At 45.4% G+C, this 21,585-nt stretch overlaps 1 protein-coding gene across 2 annotated transcripts in view; it reads left to right on the top strand.

The window, feature by feature from the left end:
* Nucleotides 1-21,585, top strand: part of LRRK1 (leucine rich repeat kinase 1) — a 90,446-nt gene that overhangs the window by 18,148 nt on the left and 50,713 nt on the right. For both annotated transcript variants that reach the window (XM_090263862.1, XM_090263863.1), the window contains exons 2-5: nt 7,530-7,693; nt 10,757-10,928; nt 12,810-12,989; nt 13,415-13,563. In XM_090263862.1, coding sequence (XP_090119988.1) covers nt 7,530-7,693; nt 10,757-10,928; nt 12,810-12,989; nt 13,415-13,563 — 665 coding nt within the window. The remainder of the gene's footprint in view (nt 1-7,529; nt 7,694-10,756; nt 10,929-12,809; nt 12,990-13,414; nt 13,564-21,585) is intronic.

Genomic DNA, 21,585 nt, shown 5'->3' with positions numbered 1-21,585 from the left:
GTCTGCAGAATAGATCCTCATGCTGAAGTACCTTGAGGTACCTTTAGTCAGCTCAGGCTGCCACAGATTGGGTGGTTTAAACAATAAACATTTACTTCCCATGTTTCTGGAGGCTGGGAAGTCCAAGATCAAGGCCTGGGCAAATCTGTTCTCGGTGAGGGCCCAATTCGTAGGTTTGCAGACCACCCTCCTCTCCTTGGATCCTCACAGGGCACTAATCCCATTATGGGGGCCCCACCCTCATGACCTAATCACCTCCCCAAGCCCCCATCTCCCAACACCATCATCTGAGGGATTAGACAAAAAACATACAAATTTGGGGGACACAAACATGCAGTCTATAAGAGGCACTAAGTTGGAAAGCAGAATCATGGAGGTTTCGGGGCCCCCGAGTCAGAAAGACCTGCTTCCCCTCTTGTCCCTGCTAGTCACCGGCTCTGTCACTGTGAACAATGTTTTCATGTAGGCCTCTCTCCTCTGCAATGGAACAGCATGGCACCCACTCACAGCGCTGCTGTGAGCCTTCACTTAAATGACACAAATCGAGCACCAGGCAGTGCTGGGCATCGCAACATTTCCTTTACTCCAAGCCACTCCCTGATTCCCCGACCTTGGCCATGGACCTGGTTGTCAAGTCCCTCCTTCCACTCTCATAGGTAATTCTGCAGGGCACAGCGTCATAGCTCAGGAAGGTATTTTTTTATTGGTGGTGCCATGTTATTTCTGCAGGTAAATTTCTAGGAGAAAAAAAAACCATAGGTGAGCTGGCAGAACCTCTCCCTGAATCTTGCTTTCAGAAACAGTCACAGCATCTGCAGGGCCTCCCACAATGACAGGGGTACCCGTTTCACCACACACTGGCCAGCCGTGAATGTTAGAAGTCACCTCATTTCTCACTCCGTCGGGCGGACATAACATAGCATCCTGTGATTGATTGTATTTGTTATTTCTAGAGAAACGAGCAGTCTTCTGTATGATAGAACCCTGCGTGATTTGTTTATATATATACAGGGGTGGGCAACAGTAGGTTAGTCATAACAAGTAATACGATCATTAATAAATAAATTATAATCCAAGAACAAACTGTGTTTTCAGCACTCACAACTGTGAACCCACTTTTGCCCACCCTGTATAATTCCCCCTCCCACTTATATTAATGTAAATCCATTTCCAGTGGTTAGGCGCAGATGCCCACAGAGAAGGCATGCATCTGCGCTGGGAGGCTTTGTTGGTCTGAGCAAAGCGGGGCCTCCGTTGCTGGATTGCTGTTCTGGGGGAGACGTGAGCCAGGCCCTGGTCAAGGCCACGGCTGCCTGCGCTTCCTTTCCTGACGCTGGCCCGTGCAAGTGGCCCAGCATGATGGCACTGAGCACCAAGCCATCTGGAGCTGGTGAGGAATTACCGCTGAGGGTCACCCTGGGGGTCATCTCGCCCTTCACGCCTCCCAACTTCTGCATCTTCCCCGAAGAAATAAAAGGGTTGGATTTCACCGTAATCCAACCCAGAGATGAAAAACGCTGCTGAAGCGAAACCTCTAGAGTGCTAGCTGGCAAAGAAAGAAGCATCCTTCGAGCTGAAGGCCAGGAAGCCCAGGGCTACAGTGGGCGACCCCCCGGTGCCAGGAGGGTGGAACCTGCGGGGCGGGACAGTCCCCTGCCCCTTGTGCTCTGGCCACAGGGGGACTCGGTGGCGGATGTCAGGGGAAGGTCGTTAAACAATTATGACCAGGTCAGTAGCATCGTAAAGTTTACGTATGTGTGTTCTGCCGTGAACTATGAGGTTGATAGATATATTTTTACTTTTTGCTGTTCTGTTGTTGATGGAGGTGAATGTAATTTTTAAAATTTCATGGATGTGCAAATAAAATGTTAGTGTCTTCCCTAGGGTGTACAGAGGATGCCACAGTTTAAATGGAGAGACAGCATTCATTTATGTTTTCTTTGGTGGGGACGAGAGAATTAAAAATAAAAATATATATATGCATATATATTTATAGACTAGGCCGACACTTACAACTTGCAGAATTAAAGCCACTTTTGTGTTAGCTCTCTATTATCCTAGATTTCTAGGGCAAACAAAAGAGTAGAGAGAAAATTTTATTCCGATGATTGGGTTAGGAGGGATCATTTAACAAATATTGTTCTAGAAGAAAAAATGAGAATGTCTTCTTAGGCTGTCAGGACAGAAAGGACTCAGAATCAGCAGACAAAGGGCTCTCTTCAAGGTGGGGAAGGCCACAGTGAACTCTGGGTATACTTGACATGGCTTTTACAGACAGACAGTACTCTGGTGTCATGGGATTCTGTGTGATTACTTTCCCAGAATAACAGGGAAGAGTAATTTTCATTAGTCTTTCTGCTGTTTTGAATCATTTGTTTTTCTATAAACCGGAATTGCACCAATGACATTTAGAGATGGAATCTTTAGCAACTAAAATATTTCTCCTAGAAACAGCTAAACCCGTGAAACATCCCCTATTCCTGAAAGTATTTCTTTATAAATAGATGATTAAATGGACAGCGATTGTCAGAGACTGCGTGTTGCGTGTCCTGGTTCTATAGGTTCTGAAATATTTTTTGAACCAAATGCTTCTCCACATAACGAACTTTAATGCATTGTCCACATCTAACCCATTTAAATAGCAAGCTAGTAGTTACTAATATTTATCCCAGCCAGGAAGATACTCATCTGTCATCTCACAGCGTATAGGAAAGGTTCTTGTATTCTCGAGTAACTGTAGGGTCCATGTACTGAATTCACCCGCTACATCGACAGTCTCTGCTCACCTGCTCCCCCTTCTAACGGACTCGCTCCTAAAATCAAACAAGAAGCACCAACCAAAATTTAAAAAGAAAAACAAACTTTGCTGTTGATCTCCTTATCTAGTTACATACTTACTTAAGTATATTCACTTTGCGTTAAAAGCGAGATGCCTATTTGTGTGTGTGTGTGTGTGTGTAAGGAATTTTTATTGCTAATAGCAAAAAAATGGCATGTTGTAATAGAGACCAAAAAGGAATTTTATTAAAATTTGAAACTGAATCACTCTAATGTTCTACTCTTACTTTTCTACTAATTATAGTGACATATTTCGTATGTTAATGATTGGCATAGAATAAGTTTGGAGGGTTGTGTTTTTAATATGAATTTTAAATCTGTATGAGAACAATATTTAGAACTGTGATGTTTTACTGTAGAAGAGAATAGAATTATGGACAGTTGTTGATTGATAGGCACAAGCAAATAACTGAATAATCACAAAGAGTATAAATATGTTCCCCTGCTTTAAGTTTAAATAAGAGGTCACCAATTCTCAAACATAAAAGTAGTATCTTGGGGAAAAGTTACTGTAAAAGTCAATATTTACTTCTAAGAAAAGGTGTCTAGTAGTGGTGCGGGAGAGGGACTTCTGCTTTTTATGTGATATACTTTTATATTATTTAGGGTTTTTCCCATGACAGCATGTCCTTTTCTTACGTGTCTTATATCTTTAAAGTTTTCAAGAAAACCGTCATATAATTCCATCACAGGAAACTTGGGAAATAAAAAAGAAAAGTATTTTTAATTCTATCACTAAATCCCTCCCAGCCCATTCTTAGTACTACTCATCATTAGCATTTTGATTTTTTTTTTTATTAAAAGACACGTAACCATTCTCCTTATAATTTCAGGCAATTAAATGAAGTTGGCATATTCAATGATGCACATATTCATTAACTGGTGTTTTCCCCATAATGTCCATCCAGCTGTTGGGACCAAACCCCCCCCCAGCTCTCCGGGCGGGTCCAGGGACAAGCGTCCATGAAACTTAAGAAAGTCGCATCCGAAACTGAAAAACATCACCACATCAGAAAGAAATAACATAAAGAGAACTGAGCAGAGTCTTGGTTCTTATTACATCACTTACTCCACATCCATTATACTCTTTAAAGATCAAGTTAAAGGAAAATCACCGCCGGGGCCGCCTCCTCCATGCTGGTGAACTTGGGCTGCAAGGTTAACTGTTTCTGTGTATGTTCCTCGCGTGTACAGAAGAGGTTACTTTGTACCTGCCGGGCACACACAGGCACGCACACATGTGTTTTACAGAGATAAGGGAGACATTTGCTTAATTCCGAAAGGGCACCAGTGACATAATTTAGCGTCCCTTCTGATGGATGGCGCTGACCGTGGTCCTACCTCCTTCTCGCCCCTGCCAGCGGCCTTTCCTCCCTGCAGCCCCCTCTCAGATGTCCCTGGGTCTCTGCCTGTGAATAATTTATGGAGATGGTTACGTGTCACAGGAAGCAAAGCGGCCTTTTTCACATCTCTGACCCCCATACCTACGAAGCCCTTTTCTGCTGCTGCTTCCCAAAGATACACAGCCAACAAAACAAATACACCCACGATAATTTCCAGGTGCACACAGCGAACTTGCCCTTGCGTTTCAGCCACAATGTACGAGATCCTCATCCACCAGAGCGACTTGTCAGAGCACTCGCCTTTGCCACGGGGACCGTCACGGCTCGGCGTGAGCTGACAAGACCCCGGGTGGCATCGAGACCCGTTCCTGTCAGCGGCTCTTGTCTCTGCCTTTCTTCAGAGCAGGATTCCGTGGGCTGCTGCTGCTGGCGGGGCCCCTTCAGTACGCCATGCGGCAAGCCCTGCATTTAGGGTGGCTCTTTGGATTGACTTCGCCCAGCATTCTGTTAGGGAACATTTCAAACATACCGGAAAGTGGAAAGAATCAAATCGTGTACATCCCTATACCCACCACTTAGCTTCTACTGTTAATATTTTCTAAAATGACCCGCTCACATGTCTGTCTATTTATTCCTTTATTTTTAATCCATTATTTTTAATGCATTTCCAAACTGGAAACACCTGTACACTTCACCCTCAAATACTTTAGCATTTATATCACTGACTACTGATGGAGGTTGTTTATAGGTTTTTTTTAGGTAAAATTTATATAAAGTAAAAGGTGCATATCTTCATTGGACTATTTGATAAGTTTTGAAACAACACCAATGTTGTGAAATCATCATAAAGATATAGAAACAGTGTCCTGGCCAGTGTGGCTCCGTGAGTTGAAATGTTGTCCTGTAAACTGGAAGGTCACAGGTTCGATTCCTAGTCAGGGCACATACCTGGACTGCAGGTTCAATCCCTGGTCAGAGCGTGTACAGGAGGCAACCAACTGATGTTTCTCTCTCACATCGATGTTTCTCTCTCTCCCTTCCTCTTTCTCTAAAAGCAATGAAAATATGTCCTCAGGTGAGGATTAAAAAAAAAAAAGATTTAGAAACATCACACAGACAGTTGGCTCATGCCCCTTCCCTGGGAAACTACATGCCTGTCCCTACCCCCACTAACCACTCACTGGTCTCATTTCTTTTCACCCATAGATTAGAATCATTTTGTGTGATCTTTCTTTCACTCAGCACTATGTTTTCAGATTTCTCTCTGTTATTTCATGGATCAGTAGTTTATTCCTTTTTACTGCTGAGTAGTTACCAAACCGACCCTGGCTGGTTTGGCTCAGTGGATTGAGCGTCGGCCTGCGAGCTAAGTGTCGCTGGTTCGATCTTCCAGTCAGGGCACATCAGAGAAGGAAAACTCTGATTCCAGAAAACCTCCGCTGCCTTGCGGCATACCTCTTCAGGGGAAAGGCTAAGGGAGTAAACCCCGACAGAAAATCCGGAGCCGGAGTCCCTAAGGCGGTTTGACGTTGTAGTCAACACCGGCAACTCCTGCGGCGCACCTGAAGCCAAGCTGTATTGACTCCGTCTTTCCCTTGGACCCTTCAGCTGCGAAGAGAGGGGGGGTCTGCTGCATGGGCAACAGCAGACCCTCCATATCACCCTGCCCAGGCTCTGTAGCTTCAGCTTCACTGGAGAGGACACTCCAGCGTCATCGCAAGGTGTCGATTCAACACGGGAGGAGACAGATACCGTGTCACTCCCGAGTCGGACTGCACAGCCATTCTCGGCGGTGCAGATAGACTCTTAAGAAGCTACACCATCGTCTCTCGAGACGGACGGCTGCCGCCGCCGCCGCCGCCGCCGCCGACGACAAGTTACCAAACCACAGCACCTAGCTGTTTATCCATTTTGTTGATGGATACCTGCCTTATTTACAGTTTGGAAATATTATGAATGAAACTGCTATGAACATTCTTGAGTACAATTCTTAGACATATTTGTCTTGTGTAAATCTCTTAAGAACAGAATTGTGGTTGTAAGGTAGGTGTATTTTTAGTTTTATAAGAAACGCTCAGACTTGTTTCCAACGTGGCTGTCCTATTTAATGCTCCAGCCTATAAGGTAGGGGTGTTCTGGTTGCTTCGTATCCTCACCAAGTCTTTTTACATGTTAGTGATTCTGGCGGGAGTATAGTGTCTCTCGGTGGTTTTAATTGGCACTTTCCTGATGACTGATGACATCGAGTTCTTGGAATATCTTCTAGCTGTTCCCATCTTTGCCCATTTTTCATCAGGTGCTTTGTCCTTTATGACTGAGCTATAGTTCTTTTTATATTCTAGAGGCCATTGCTTGTTTGGATATGTTCTGCAAGTACTTTCTTTTTAAACGTAACTCGCCTGTTCATTTTTAAATGGCAGGTCCATCTGTTGATGGGCAGAAGTTTAAAGTTTTAGTGAAGTCTAGTTTGCAATTTTTTTTTCTTTCATGGTTACTCCTTTCTTTGTCCTAGAGAACCTTTGCTTATTCTCAAGTCATGAAGCTATTTTTCTATTTTTTTCTAGAAGCTCTCTAGGTGTAACCTTTATGTTTAGATTCATGAGCCATCTCAAATTAGTTTTTGTGGTAAGCAATAGGGCTCGGAGTTTCTTTTCACTCAAGGTGGATGTCCAGTTCTGACATCATGTGTTGGAAAGACTTTGCTTTTCTCAATGCATTGCTCTGGGGCCCTTGGCAAAAATCAAGTGCGTGGACAAGGATGGGCCTCTTTCTCAACTCCTTTCTGTTCCATGAGCTGTTTGCTCTGCAGTACAGGAGTCCCTCTCTCTATCACTGTTCACTTATCACGGCCTCATTGTATCACGGGGTTTTTAAAAATATTCTATTTAATTATTGATCGCGGATTTTTTTGTCATATCACGGGATTTTGCAGTACTGTATACGTATGTTGTTAAAGTGACATAGGTTTAAGAGTATAGAATATGTTTAAGAACGTACGTAGTGTTTATAAAAGTGTGGGAAAGGTTAATAAGGGAGTGGGAAAGGTTAATAAGGGACTGGGAACGGTTTATAAGTGTGTGGGAAGGGTTTCTAAAGCCTTAAAATGTATATAAATACTAAAATAAATGTAAGGTTCCTACTTCGCGGATTTTCACCTGTCGTGGGTGGGGGGGCATCTAGAACGTAATACCCGCGTTAAGTGAGGGAATACTGTACCATAATATCTCCATTAGTATGGCTCTACAGTAAGACTTGAAATCAAGTAATGTACATCCTCGACAGCACCTTCCTGATGATTCCTGGGAGCCAGGAGTGAAGGGGATACTCTGTGTGCTTCTGTCCATCCAGGGGCCGGGGACATGGGCAGCAAACTGTCCACGCCAGGCGGTGACCCCACAGCGCACTGTCCTGGGACAGAAGACATCCACACCGCGTACAAGCGGGGAGACCCCGGCAGAGCCCGCCACCTGCTCAGGGAGGCTTGTGACAACTGCACTTCCCAGCTGGAAAAGGTAAGGCCGGTGCCAACTCTCCCGCTAGAACCGGGGACGGAGGACGCCGCTCAGACCTTCTCGTTACCGTTGTAATCGTGATGGGGAATTCATATGGTGTTCTGGAAATACCTTGTTTCTTATGCACACTTATGGGTGCCAGTCCTTCCAAGGTGACTTCTCAACCTGTCGTCACCCGAGGTCACCAATGCCACCTTCCCAGGGGACTGACGTGTAAAAGCAAAAACGCCAGGCTGAACTTGAATCTACAGCACTCTCTCATGCTTCTTTCGTGATCAAAGTGGCACATGCTCAAAAAAGAAAATTTAGAAAGACGTCAAAGCAGAGCAGAAAAGAAAAAAGAGAAAAAAGAACAGGAAAGTAAAAATATTCCTAATACATCCCAACATCCCACTCGGCAGTCTTGGTAATATTCTTCCAGCCTGCTGGTGCGAATTATTTCTCAAACAGATGCAGTCCTCTTGTGCGTGGGGTCTTCCACAGCACTCACGTCCCAGTCGGTCAGCAATGGTCTGTGTGACTGTAAATGCCTTAGATGCAGCTCCCTGGTGAGGATGGGGCTTTACGCCTCTCATAGCTGACGTCTCGACAGCGGCTGGTGTGTATAGTCATTGAATCAATCCCTGTGGCTTTTCTTCCTAATTCAATTGTCTTCCTGGAATGTCAGGGCTGCCGGGCCCTGCCCTGGGCAGAGGGGCGGGCTATGGGCTTTTCTTCTCTGATCGTATTGAATATGTGACACTCTACTGTCCTCCAAATACGCTGTCCCTTACCATACCTTGTCAGGCGGATCTTGCATCGCCAGCCCATTCTCTCCACTTCCGGAACCGAGGCTCCCTCCAAGTCCTGCATGGCCCAGGACATCTGGGGAGCAGAGGGGGGGAACATGGGTCTTTGGAGCTCTATAGGCTCCAGTTCAAATCCTGGATAGTTCTGCTGCCTTATGAACTCCCTCCTCGTGGGCAAGTCTTCATTTCCTCATCCGTAGACGCAAGATGTATATCCAGTCCTGGCCAGGTAGCTGAGTTGGTGAGAGCATCGTCCTGATACGCCAAGGTCGTGGGTTTGATCCCCGGTCAGGGCACATAAAAGAATTAACCAATGATGCATCAATAAGTGGAACAGCAAATCAATCTCTCTCTCTCTCTTTCTCTTTCAAAATCAATAAAAAATTAATAAATAAAGCAACCTACCTTTAAAGGATCATTTTAAATTAAAAAAAGACACAAATACAGATACGTTCCTGCTATCAGGATTAAATCACACATCAATAGAGTACTCCATGTGGCATCTGACACATGGTAAGAGCTTGATAAATATCAGTTTCCACCCTTGGGACTTCATTGGCGCATCCTTGCCCATCTCACCCTAAAGTGACCTCCAAAGACACTGGTTCCCTGAACTCTTCAGCAAGCAGCATATGCTTGCTTGTGGCCGTTTCAGGCAAAGTCATGACTCAAACGTAATTGTAAACTCATGGTGGCCAGAAATCGCCACTGGCATCCTCCGGGCTCAGCCCAGTGTCTCACACGCAGCTAAGTCCTCAGGAAATGTTGGCGTCACACCGGCCGCTTCATTCCGGCCTGGGTTCCGCATCTGCCTCCCCGAACAGCGCTGATGCCCAAGTCCTGGGAAGCAGCCAAGTGCCAGGGACACTTACGATTTCAGTGATGCAATCACACACGGCACCCGCCCACCCCGCCTCTATCTCAGCATCCTTTTTGCAGACCCAGGGAGCCCATGACAAACAAGTCAGAGCCATTTTTATGGTTCGTTTATAACAGGCACTTACTAGCTGTGTGATCTTGGATAAATTATGCAACCTCGCTGAATCTGCATGTCCTTGGTCATGTATTCCCATACTGCCTGGCCCTGGCCGGTGTGGCTCAGTTGGTTGGAGTGTCATCCTGTAACTGGAAGGTTGTGGGTTCGATTCCCAGTCAGGGCACATGCTTGGATTGCAGGTTCGATCCCCAGTCCAAGCGCATGCGATCCCTGGTCAGGACACGTATAAGAGGCAACCTGTCAATGCCTCTCTCTCTCTTCCTCTCCCTTTCTCTTTTCCTAAAAACAATGAAAAACGATGTCTTAGGTGAGGATTAAAAAATTTAAAAATAAAAAATATATACTGTCTGGCCCACAGGTCCAATTTTCACCCTATCCTTTTCCTCTGGGCCACCAAGTCAAGAGTCCCACTGCACGTTGCTGCAGAATCGACGTCCCCAGTTTCAGGTCTGAGTGCCCCCTTCCATTGTGTCCATGTATGAGTAACTTGCAGGGGGTCCCTCCAGGGAGCCCGGGTGCCTTCCTGTTCTGAGGCCCACACAGCACGTGTCAGGTGGTCCCTGAGCTCAGCTGGGCGCCGCGTGGCGATGCTCAACCATCCCCATCTTCCTGCGCTCTGTCCCAAAGAAACGTAGTGCCAGCCACATAGACAACATCCAGTTTTCCAGCGGTCACATTAAACAGATAAAAATAAAAAGAGACAGGTAAATTTTAATAATCCATTTTAGTTAATCTGAATAGATTAAAGATCATCATTTCACCCTGGCTGGGTGGCTCGACTGCTTGGAGCATCATCCTGTACTACCAAAAGGTCGCATGTTTGATTCCTGATCAGGTTCCATTCCTGGTTGGGACGTGTACGGAAGGCCACCGATTGATACTTCTCTCTCACATTGATCTCTCTCTTTCTCTCTCTCTCTCTCTCTCTCTCCCCCTGCTTCCTCTCTTAAACCTATTAACATATCCTCAGATGAGGATTTTTTTTTAAAGATCATTATTTCAACAGGTAATCAATATAAATATTATTGATGAGATAGTTTACCTTTTTTGTACCATGTCTTTGAATAACCGCCTGTGATTTTATGCCTTCTGCACCTCTGGTTCTGCACGGGCCACCCTTCAAGTCCTCAACCGCCACGTGCGCCCAGTGGGGCCACGCTGGGCAGCTCAGCTCTGGTCTTGCCCGTAGACTTCATAAAGCACGTGGGGTTGAATCTCTTGGCGATTTCCGACACCGTGAGGCTCACTGGTGTCCTGCCCCTGGTCTGTGCTGTGCAGGGCCAGCTCCTGAGCATCTCAGCCGCCTATGGGGACCTGGAGACCGTCCGGTACCTTCTCACCGAGAGACGGGTGGGGCTGCCGACGGAGCCCACCGATGACAACCCGGCCGTGGTGGCAGCGCATTTCGGGCACACGGACGTCGTTCATGAATTACTCGAGTCTTTACCAGGTAAATCCCAGCTCATGAGCTCTTCGCCGCCACTCAGGGGACCCTTTTAGGAGTCAGACAGGCATTTGGGAGGGCTGCACCCCAAAATGCTTATTTCTTCACACGTTTACCAGTCATGAGCTCTAGCAGCAACACCACATCCCACACCCCATGACAGAAATTCTCTCACCCTGTGTTTGATGAAGAACAGGGTCTGTGTTCCTTTCTTTCAAATTTAGTAGACTTAATTTTTTAAAGTAGTTTTAGGTTTCCAGAAAAATTGATGCGGGAATCCGGAGAATTCCCATATACCAGTCCCACAGTTTCCCCTACTATTGCATTTTGTATGAATGTGGTACATTTGGTACAATTGTTGAGCCAGTATTGATGCAGAATTACTAACTCAAATCCATTGCTTCCTTTAGGGCGGTACCTTCTACAGGTTAGGACAATGCATGATGACATGTGTCCACCATTACAGTGTCATACAGAATAGTCCCAATGCCCTGAAAGTCCTCTGTGCTCCACCTATTCATCCTCCCTCCCCACTTCCAACCCTTGGCCACCCTAATCTTTTTGCTGTCCCCATAGTTTTGCCTTTTCCAGGATGTCATGTAGGCAACATCGTATGATATATAGCCTTTTCAGATTGATTCTTTACCTGGCCACATGCATTTAAGTTTTCTCTGTATCTTTTCATGTCTTCACAGCTCAGTCCTTTTTACCGCTGAATATGACTGTGTGGTTTGGATGTGCCATCTGATGCTGCTTTTTTAGTAACAAGTCGCTTTTTTCTCTTGGTAGTCCCATGGTGGCCTCAGATCCGCAATATTATATAAGTTCAGGCATCGCAACAAGTATAGGCTGAGGCATTGCCTCACCAGTGGTCGTTGAAAATTAGGCTATTGCTTGGGTCCAGAGCAGGCCACACAGGGCCCTGTCCTTAAAGGGCCTTACACTTGGTTTAATGCCCTGCTGTCCCCGTCTTGAAATTTTTAATAATCTTTAAATAGGGGGCCCCACAGATTATGCAGCGGTCCTGTCAGGGGGTGTTCAACTGTGCGCTTTGGAATAGATTTGCAGTCAGAGTTAGTCCTGAGATGGTGCCCCTCTCGTGCCTGAAGGGAGAATGAGGTTATGGAGGGAGAAATCAGGGCAGTATTAGGGCCCATGGGTGCAGATTAGGTCAAGCAGGGAGGAGCTGGGCAGCCCAGGGAGCCGGTAGCTCACTCCCTGTCTTTGGGGATCCCTGAGAGTAGCTCAGCTCTGTTCTAGCCCCCAAGAATCCAAAACAGCTGATTTACTGGTCTAATTGCACTGTTCACATATCTTGAGTATTTTCCAAGCATTAGACGCTCTGCAGAACCTCAGAGACACAGAGACTTTTTTAAAACGATGGTCCCAGCCCTGTAGTCGCTTCTGGGTCAGAGAGAGATTAAGAAATGTGTCGTCCAAGATTACACAGCCAAATTTTTACCCTAAACTGCCTGTCTCCCAGATCCATACCCCTGTGTATAATTCTACTCTAGGGATGAGGTCAGGGCCATGTGGGGGAGGGGAGCGTTCAGACTCCCACGGCCCAGAGATCATACCAGGGCGGTTCCTTCTAGTCTTACTGCCACGTATTTTGTGTTCTGTTACGATCACAGCGTATATTGTTTTGAATGCTGCTTTCCCTCACCTGGCATCATGGGATGCAGAGGTGGGTTGGTCATGGTGTGGGGAACGTAATAGGCCATTCAGAGGGACTATCCCAGAAAACACGGTCAGCTCAGCAGAAGTGACTGGCATTCAGCTGGAAACAGGACAGCTGGATTTTACGGATGGTCTAAGGGGAGACCAGCGTGGGAGCTACCTGTGCCCTGCAGCGTCACTGTGCCTCTGCCTGCTGTCTCCCACCAGGTCCCTGCAGCCACCAGCGGCTGGTGAACTGGATGCTGGCCCTGGCTTGTCAGCAAGGCCACCTGGGGCTGGTGAAGCTCCTCGTCCTGACACACGGGGCCGACCCCGAGAGCTACGCGGTCAGGAAGAACGAGTTCCCCGTCATCGTGCGCTTGCCCCTCTACGCGGCCATCAAGTCAGGTGGGTCCCGCAGTCAGTCCCTCCCGGGAGAACCATCACGGTTTTGAGAGAGAGGGCAGCATCGTCCCCCTCATCCCTGGCTCTCGGTCACCTGCGTGGAGACATTTGCAACTCCTGTTATTTGTTTCTTTTTAGAAATGTCTGCCTCTTCCTTTACCCCCGCGTCCCCTCCATGTGACCCATGAAAGGAAATTTCAGGGACAAATGGGCCTGTTGTAGGCGGCACTGCAAAGGGCAGGATCCTACAAAAACTCACGCTAACAGGAACTTGATGCCTCAAGGGAAGTGGAGGACAAGTTCAACCAGCACGAGATCCTGTGTCTTTTTTTTTTTTTTTTTTCCCACATATTAGCACCTGCCACCTTGGACAGGTGGGACGCACCCCTCATGGCAGCCGCCCTGAGCGTTCTGTGTCTGTCTTCTAGGGAACGAAGACATTGCCATATTCCTGCTCCGGCACGGGGCTTTCTTCTGCTCCTACATCTTACTGGACAGCCCTGACCCCAGCAAGCGTCTGCTCAGGAAGTACTTCATCGAAGCCAGTGCCTTGCCCAGCAGCTGTTCGGGGAAGATGGTGAGTAGTGCGTGCTACGGCGGAATGGATAAAGGAGGAGGGATGGGGATCTGTTTGTCCCGTGGAGTGATTTCAAGCCACGGGAGAGAAGGTATCGCCCCGTCCTTTGCAACAGCACGGATGGACTCGGAGGGCGTCAAACAAACCAGACAGGGAAAGGCAGATCATGTATGATCTCACTTATATGTAGAAGCTAAAAGGACAGACTCATAGAAACAGGAAGTAGAATGGTGTTTTTCAGGGGCAAGGGTGGGGAATGGGGGAGATGTGGGTCAAAAGGGACAAACTTTATTTAAAAGATGAATAAGGTCTGGCCCTGGCCAGTGTGGCTCAGTTGGTTGGAGCGTCGTCCCATATACCGAAAGGTTGCGGGTTCGATTCCCAGTTGGGGCGATTGCCTAGGCTGCGCATTCAGTCCCCAGGTCGGGGCACATACCAGAGGCAACTGATCTACGTTTTTCTTTTTCCTCTCTTTCTCCCTGCTCCTTCCTCTCTCTCAAAAAGCAATTCAAAAATGCCCTTGGGTGAGAATTAATAATAATAATAGTAATAATGAAAGATGAATAAGTTCTGGAGATCTCATGCACAGCATTGTGATTATAGTTAATGATACTATATTATGTACTTGAAATTTTCCAAGAGAGTTGATCTTAAATGTTCTTACCACCCAGAAGAAATGGCAATTAGGTGCCATGTGACAGGCCCTGGCTACACGATGCTGGTGACCATTTCACAACATATAAATGTATCAAGTCAACACTTTGTACCCCTTAAACTCACACAATGTTAGATGTCAGTTGTATCTCAGTAAAACTGGAAAAGTCATATACAGGGCTTAGTTTTAGTTTTCCATTTTAATCACAAAAATAATATTGTGTTATTTACATTATCTTCAACGTGGCTTGTTACGGACTCCCTGTGGGGCAGTGAATGTGGCTACAAGTCACCCTTTTAAGGATGTGCCTTAAATCAGGAGCATGGATGTAGTCTAGTTGGCTCTGCCCTTCTCCTATTGGTGGGCATTTGGATTATTTCTGGGTTTTGCTTCCTTGTACTATAGCCTAGCTTTCTAGGATATTCATTTACAAGAGGCAACATCCTCCCCCGCCAAAAAAAAAAAAACCCCAAAATTTATTTATAAAAACTGTGTATTTATTCTTACACGTTTAAACTTCAGTCACCTTCCAAGGCCTCTCCATTTGATGCAACACACCTATCGAGACATTTTTTTCCACAGCTCAAAACAATTTATGAACGTGTCAATGTTGATGCCTTTTAGTGCTTCCGCCATTTTTTGTTTCACCACTTCCACATCGGCAAAACTTTTCCTTTTGAGGACTTTTTCATCTGGGGCAACAAAGAAAAATGTCGCTCAGGGTGAGATCAGGTGAATAGGGAGGGTGGGGCATGGGGGTCAGGCCATTTTTGGTCAAAAACTGCTGAACACTGAGCGCGGTGTGGGCAGATGTGCTCTTAAATCGCCCATTGAAAGAGTCTTCAGAAAAAATTCACTGAAACCTAATGCAGCCTCTCACAACAACACCAGCTGGCACATTGATACAGATGGGTTCCTAGAACATTCACCTAGCAGGGAAGCCGGTACTACAAGGGGCCCATCCTCCAGAAGATAATTCCAGTTTTTGGGGCCCCCCTCTGATCAAAGTTGTAAAAGTGGACTGCTTTGGAATCACTTCCCCCAAAATCTGTGGAGTTCACAGCTTCACCAGAAATACATGGGAGCTTCTGTCCCCTCACCTTGGCCAGCACTAAATATTAAGAAGCTTTTAAATATTTATCATTCTGATGGGTTAAAATGATATTTTCTTGTTTTGATGTCCACATTTGTAATTAATAACATTCAGCATCTTTTAGTATTTTCATGAACTATTTGCATTTCCCCTTATGTGTGTTGCCCATGACTGATTATTGGTTATTTTTCTAAAGGGTTGTTTGTTCTATGTATCTCACTTTAGAGGGGCTTTTTGTATATTAGAGATTTTAAACCTTTATTTATCATACACATTGCCAGTATTTTTTTTGCTACCCATTATTTTTCTTTTGTCTCTTACCTTTGCAATAACAAAGACATAAGAATACATAATGAATTATGTCTATTTTTTTCTTACTGCGTCTGCATGATAGAAAAAGGTCATTTGCACCTCAGCTTTATAGAAATATTCTTTTAGAAGCTCGTAGTATCTTTATTTTATTTTTTACATTTTAAACTTAGTGTTTCTGTTATTTATTTGTGTATCTGGTATGAGGAGTCCCTAAAGCGGTTTGACGTTGTAGTCAACACCGGCAACTCCTGCGGCGCACCTGAAGCCAAGCTGTATTGACTCCGTCTTTCCCTTGGATCCTTCAGCTGCGAAGAGAGGGGGGGTCTGCTGCATGGGCAACAGCAGACCCTCCATATCACCCTGCCCAGGCTCTGTAGCTTCAGCTTCACTGGAGAGGACACTCCAGCGTCATCGCAAGGTGTCGATTCAACACGGGAGGAGACAGATACCGTGTCACTCCCGAGTCGGACTGCACAGCCATTCTCGGCGGTGCAGATAGACTCTTAAGAAGCTACACCATCGTCTCTCGAGACGGACGGCTGCCGACAACGACAACGGTATGAGGGAGAGTCTACCTTCTATCTCCTCTGGATGGGTGGGCAGTACTTCCAGCACCGTGAGTAAAATAAAGCTTTCCTGTACCTCTGAATGGAAATGACATCAATATCACCTTCCCCAAGGCACACCTGTGTACCTCGTGGGTTCTCTCTACTGGTCCCCTGCCTGGTCATCTGTTTCTGGGCCGATGACATACTGTTTTGATTATAACCTGTTAATGCATGTTCTCTCCCCATTATATTTTTTCAAAAATATCTTGATGGCTAGTAGATATTTTCTCTTCCATTTTGTGCCTTTCCCATGGCGACTCTGTCGGTGCTCATGTGTGTTCTTAATGACATGGTGTTATTTTCTCCTTAAAGGTCCTAGACCTGTCTCATTCATTTGTGTCGTCTTTATTGCTTTTGGCATTCTTTCAACGGAATGACATATAATTCTTTATTATTTCCCTTTCCAACCTAACGTTGTTTATTTATGTTTTATCCAGTCCCCTTACCGGCTTCTCTTATTAATTCTAAGAGTGTTAGAAGAGTTCCTTGAGACTTTTAGGTATATGACCAAGGCATCTGCAAGTTCAAAACAGTTTTGTCTCTTCTTTTCTAACATTTATATAACCTCTTTGATTTCATGGCTTATTATGAATAACGAGACATTTCAAAAGTTAAATACTCATGATAATAGCAGATTCGTTGCTCTTGTTCTTGACTTTAAAGGTCCTGGCCTCAGCAATGTATGAGCATTTGCTGTAGATTTTCTGATAAATAGACTGTCGTGATAGGTAGGTAGTTTCCATACATTTCTTTTTGCTTGCAGCTTTTATTAGAAAAGGTTGCTGAAGTTTGTCAAATCCCATTTTGGATAACATTAATATATTTGTGTAGCTTTCCTACTTTATTTATTAATGTAATGAATGAAAATGAAAGATGTTGACTCTTTAATTTCTGTAATAAATGCTAATTGGCTTTTTTTTTTTACTGCTGGATCTGATCTACTGATATTTTATTTACAATTTTTGCATTGATGTTTATAGCTGACTTGAACTATCATTGTGTATATTTATTGTTTTTATGAGATTTTGATATAAGGCTATGCTAGTTTTACAACATGACTTGGGGAATTTTCTGTCTTCCGATATGGAGAAGTTGCATAGGAATTTTTATTGTTAACGTTTTCTTAGACAAAACAGGTTTTTTATTTTCTGACTTTTTTGAAGTCATTGGTCAATCAGGTTGTCTGCTTTCCCTTATGTACAGTTCATGAGGTTAAATTCTGGTCGAAAATTATCCATTTCTTTTAGATTTTTGAATTTGCCATCATGCGGTGTAGCATTTACATTTTACTTGTCGGTTTTTTTTTTCTTTTTCTCTATCTGTACTTATAGTTCTCTTTTCATTTATGATGTTGGACAGTTTTACTTTGTGTCTTTAGAACTTTATTCAACCAGCCAGGGACTTACATATTCCAGTAGCCTGTTAAGGAACTTACTAGATTTTATTTATTTTTTAAAGATTTCTTTTAGCCCTGGCTGGTGTGGCTCCATTGGTTAGAGCATCATCCTGTACACCAAAAGGTTGCAGGTTCAATTCCTGGTCATGGCACACACCTAGGTTGCAGGTTCAATCCCTAGTTCAGGCACACAGGTGCATATGGAAGGCAGCCAATTGATGCTTCTCTCTCGCATCAATGTTTCTCTCTTTCCCTCTCTCTCTTGAAGCAATGGGGGGTGGGGAAGTCCTTGGGTAAGAATGAAAAAAATGAAATACTGATATTCTACTTACTGTACCTTGTTACCGCTTTTTTTTTCTTTCTGAGTTATAAAGCAGAAATAATTATAGTATTCATCGTGGAGAACAGCTGTGCACTTAGCAGAGGGCCTGGCACATAGTATGTGCTCAATAAATATTGAATATTAGCCTCGCATTGCAAAAGGAACTAGTGGTCATCTAAATGTTATACTAACATGGGCCTGGTGTGTTTCCCAGCATTTTTTTATCACCTCAGCGAGAACTTCAGAGAATGGCATCTGTTTTACAGTTGAAAATATTGCAGTTTAGAGACATTTTGTTACTCATCCAAGGACAGCAAATACTAACAGTGGAGCTCAGACCAGAACCTCCATCTCCTGAACTCGGAAATTTTCCCATTTTGCGATTCCTAAACTGTACCTTCCAGATCTTTCATACAAATCACACTTCTCTGTGCTTTGGAATCCCTGGGCACTTTTAAAAATTCCGATGGTCAGGCCACACCTATACTAATCCAAATCTCTGGGGTGGCCCCTGTAGCAGCAATTTTAAAAAATTCCCCAGGTGATTCCAAGGTGCTTCCAGGGTTGAGACCTGGTGACTTTGATTTTCTTGGCTTACAGTTAAAACTAGAGATCTAGGTCCATGATCTTTTCTGTGGGCTAACTGCTGCTGTGTTTGCCAAGAAAGATGCCGAGTGCAGAAGTGACTATTCCATTCTGTGAACACGGAAAGACAAGGTCGCTTTTCTTCTCCTTGGCCCTTTTGGGTAGAATCAGAAGAGAAAATGAAATTACAGTGCAGCCTGAGTCATACGGATTCCTTGGGCTTCCCCAAAGCAGCGGGCATTTTTTTATTACAGTCTTATTATTATTCAAGTCCATTTCAAAGGCAAGCGCCTTGCTGTGAGCGCGTGTGGTTGCCCTCATCTCTAACCTGGGACAGCACATTCCTTCTGGGCTGCTGGCAGGAGAGACGGGGTCGTCAGCACGGGGCAGCAATGACTCAGGAACCAGAGGTAGGTGTTCCTAGCTCTCCAGGCGTCCGGGAAGAGTAAACCGGCATTTTTGGTTCAGAATCCGAGAGAAGGGCAGGCCTAAAAACGGTGCTTTGCACCTGCATACTCATGTATACATGGCCTGCAAATGCCCTTGGCTTCTCTGGCATTCATGGCAGTAACCCTGCTGGAGTGGTCTTGTTTTTGTGTGTATTTGTGGCCTGCCTCCCCCCACCAGCTCTTTGATATTTTTTTTATTGTCATCGCTGCCTCCCCGGAAGCCGCAGCCGGGGAGGTTCAGAATCCTCCCTCGCGTCTCTGTGTCAGGCACCGCCTGACCCTCAGGCTTCCAGAACCTGCCCCTGACTGCAAACGAGGCTCTGCAGAGAAGCCCAAGTTGACTTCCACTGCCTGCAAAAGTTGGGTTGGTGTTTGCTAAGGCATGTCCAAGAGCCCACGGCACGTGGTCTTGGACACACTTTTCAGAGAGCAGGAGCAAAGCCACGTGGGACCTAGCCAAAGCTGTCCCCTGGCCGGGCTCATCGGTGGCCCTCTCAAAAGCCACCAAACACTTGCCTGAATGTTTAATAAGACAGCCTCTGTTCATGGTGAATATCCTGTCCGTGGTCGCTTTGCTGCCTTGGGAAATAACCAGGCTTCTACGTTGGCACACCCAGAAAGGAGCAGGAACACCCAGCAGTGCCAGGAAGAACCCTCTTTGTTCCTGCTCCACCGTGAGGGGCCCCACCGGAGGGCCCCCTGGGGCTGTGCTGGGCCTTGAAAGTAGACAGGAGCTGAAATTAATTTCGAAACAACTCCATGGGGCAAGTATTGCTTTCCTTTGAAAAATCTCTCCTGATTCCAAATCTTCCAGCTATCCTGGAAAGGAATGTTGTATTATGCTCCTGCTGTCGTTTTGGGGATCAGCTCTGGCTTATGGACCTTAAATATGCCGAGTGACCCGCCATTCAGATATTTGTATCTGTGCCCTGGCCGCATGTTTTCAGATGAGACCGGCTGCAGTATGGCCGTAGGCTGGCGGCACGTTTTCAGAGCTGAGTCAGCCCTTCCCCCTCTGCGTGATCTCGGGGCGTGGGGGTGAGGTTCCTATTGGCAGAGTGCTCTAAAGAGGGAGCAGGCAGCAAATGTGACCTCTCAGCCCGGGCTGATCATCGGTACAATTACATATCAATTGATGATTGGATTACCTATTTATACGTCACCTGCTACATGCTGGGGACTCCAAGGTGACCAAGTCAGGACCCCGGCCTTTGCTCTCACATTGCTCCCCAATTTCACTGGGTAAGAAGCACAGAGAAATGAACAGTTAATTTTCACATAAGAAAACAGATGGTAAATGACAGCGTGGACACATATACAGCCTTGGTGGCAATTACAGACGTTCAAATTAAAACAACTTGCTAGTGCTGTCACATACCTATTAAACTGGTAAAAATAAATAGAAATGCTGAGTAAGACACTTGGCAGGGTCACAGAGAACCGGGCACACCAATGTCTTGCCTCTGACACCATAAATGGGTTCCATATGCGTGGCAAGTAATTGGCATCATGTGGCAAACGCTATAAAACTCCTCTCCCAGGGCACGGTCCTGAATTTGGTATTTCCTCTCTGAAATATACCTCTAGGACATCATTCAAAAGAATCAAAATAAAAGCACTTGCCACACATGTGGTCACAGCACTGCTGTTTATAAGAAGAAGAAACGAGGGGAAAGAAACCAGCGTGTCCAGCAGCCGGGGGAACTGTACCATCCCTGTCATACCTGTGGGGGGACACCGCGGAGCCAGGAAAAAGCATGTCTGCTTCCTTGGTGCTCAGCACGCCATGGCTCTGCAACCCCAGGCCACCCTCCAAATCTCACCCCCACACGACATCCTCACAAAGGCCTCCTTAACCAAGAGGCCTGGGCAGATCCCCCCCCCTTATATTTCTTACCACTTCCTGTCCTTTGTATTCATAGCACATAACAAAGTTGGGGTTCGTGTGTACATTCTTGGTTAATGTGAATTTCCCCAATCTGACTGGAAGCTTCTCCAAAGCAGGGAACTTGTACAATTGTGTTCACCTTGTGTTTGTCCCTCACTCAGTATAGGGCCTGAAACAGGATGAATGGGTAGGTAGGTGAGTGGATGGAGGGGTAGATGGATGGACAGATAGTTGGATGGATGGATGGATGGATGGATGGATGGATGGATGGTTGGATGGATGGATGGATGGATGGATGGATGGATGGATGGATGGTTGGATGGATGGATGGTTGCGTAAATGGATGGGTAGATGGTAGATGGGTAGACGGATGGATAGATGGATAGATGGATGGAATGGATGGATGATTGTACAGATGGATGGGTAGATGGATGGGTGGATGAATGGTTGAAACTTTATATATGTAGTAACCTCCCGTCCATGTACATAGGTCTTCATAGTAACAAGTACTTTGCATTCTACTTCAATCTCCTACACAATATGCTGTGAGGTAGAAAGTTTTGTCTCTATTTAAAATTTGAGGAAATAGTTTGTCAACAGTAAGTTAAGTTGCTTAGTTAATTGCAGAAATAGTATTTTTATTTCTTGCTTTTTTTCTCTCTCTCAAACAGCTATTGGCAAAGCTCCTAAGTTGGAACTAGTGACGGGAGATGT

The sequence above is a fragment of the Furipterus horrens genome, unplaced genomic scaffold, assembly GCF_987537825.1.
Source record: "Furipterus horrens unplaced genomic scaffold, mFurHor1.1.pri manual_scaffold_16, whole genome shotgun sequence".
NCBI lineage: Eukaryota > Metazoa > Chordata > Mammalia > Chiroptera > Furipteridae > Furipterus > Furipterus horrens.
The sequence above is the reverse complement of the archived record's forward strand: the minus strand, read 5'-3'. Positions and strand labels throughout refer to the sequence as shown.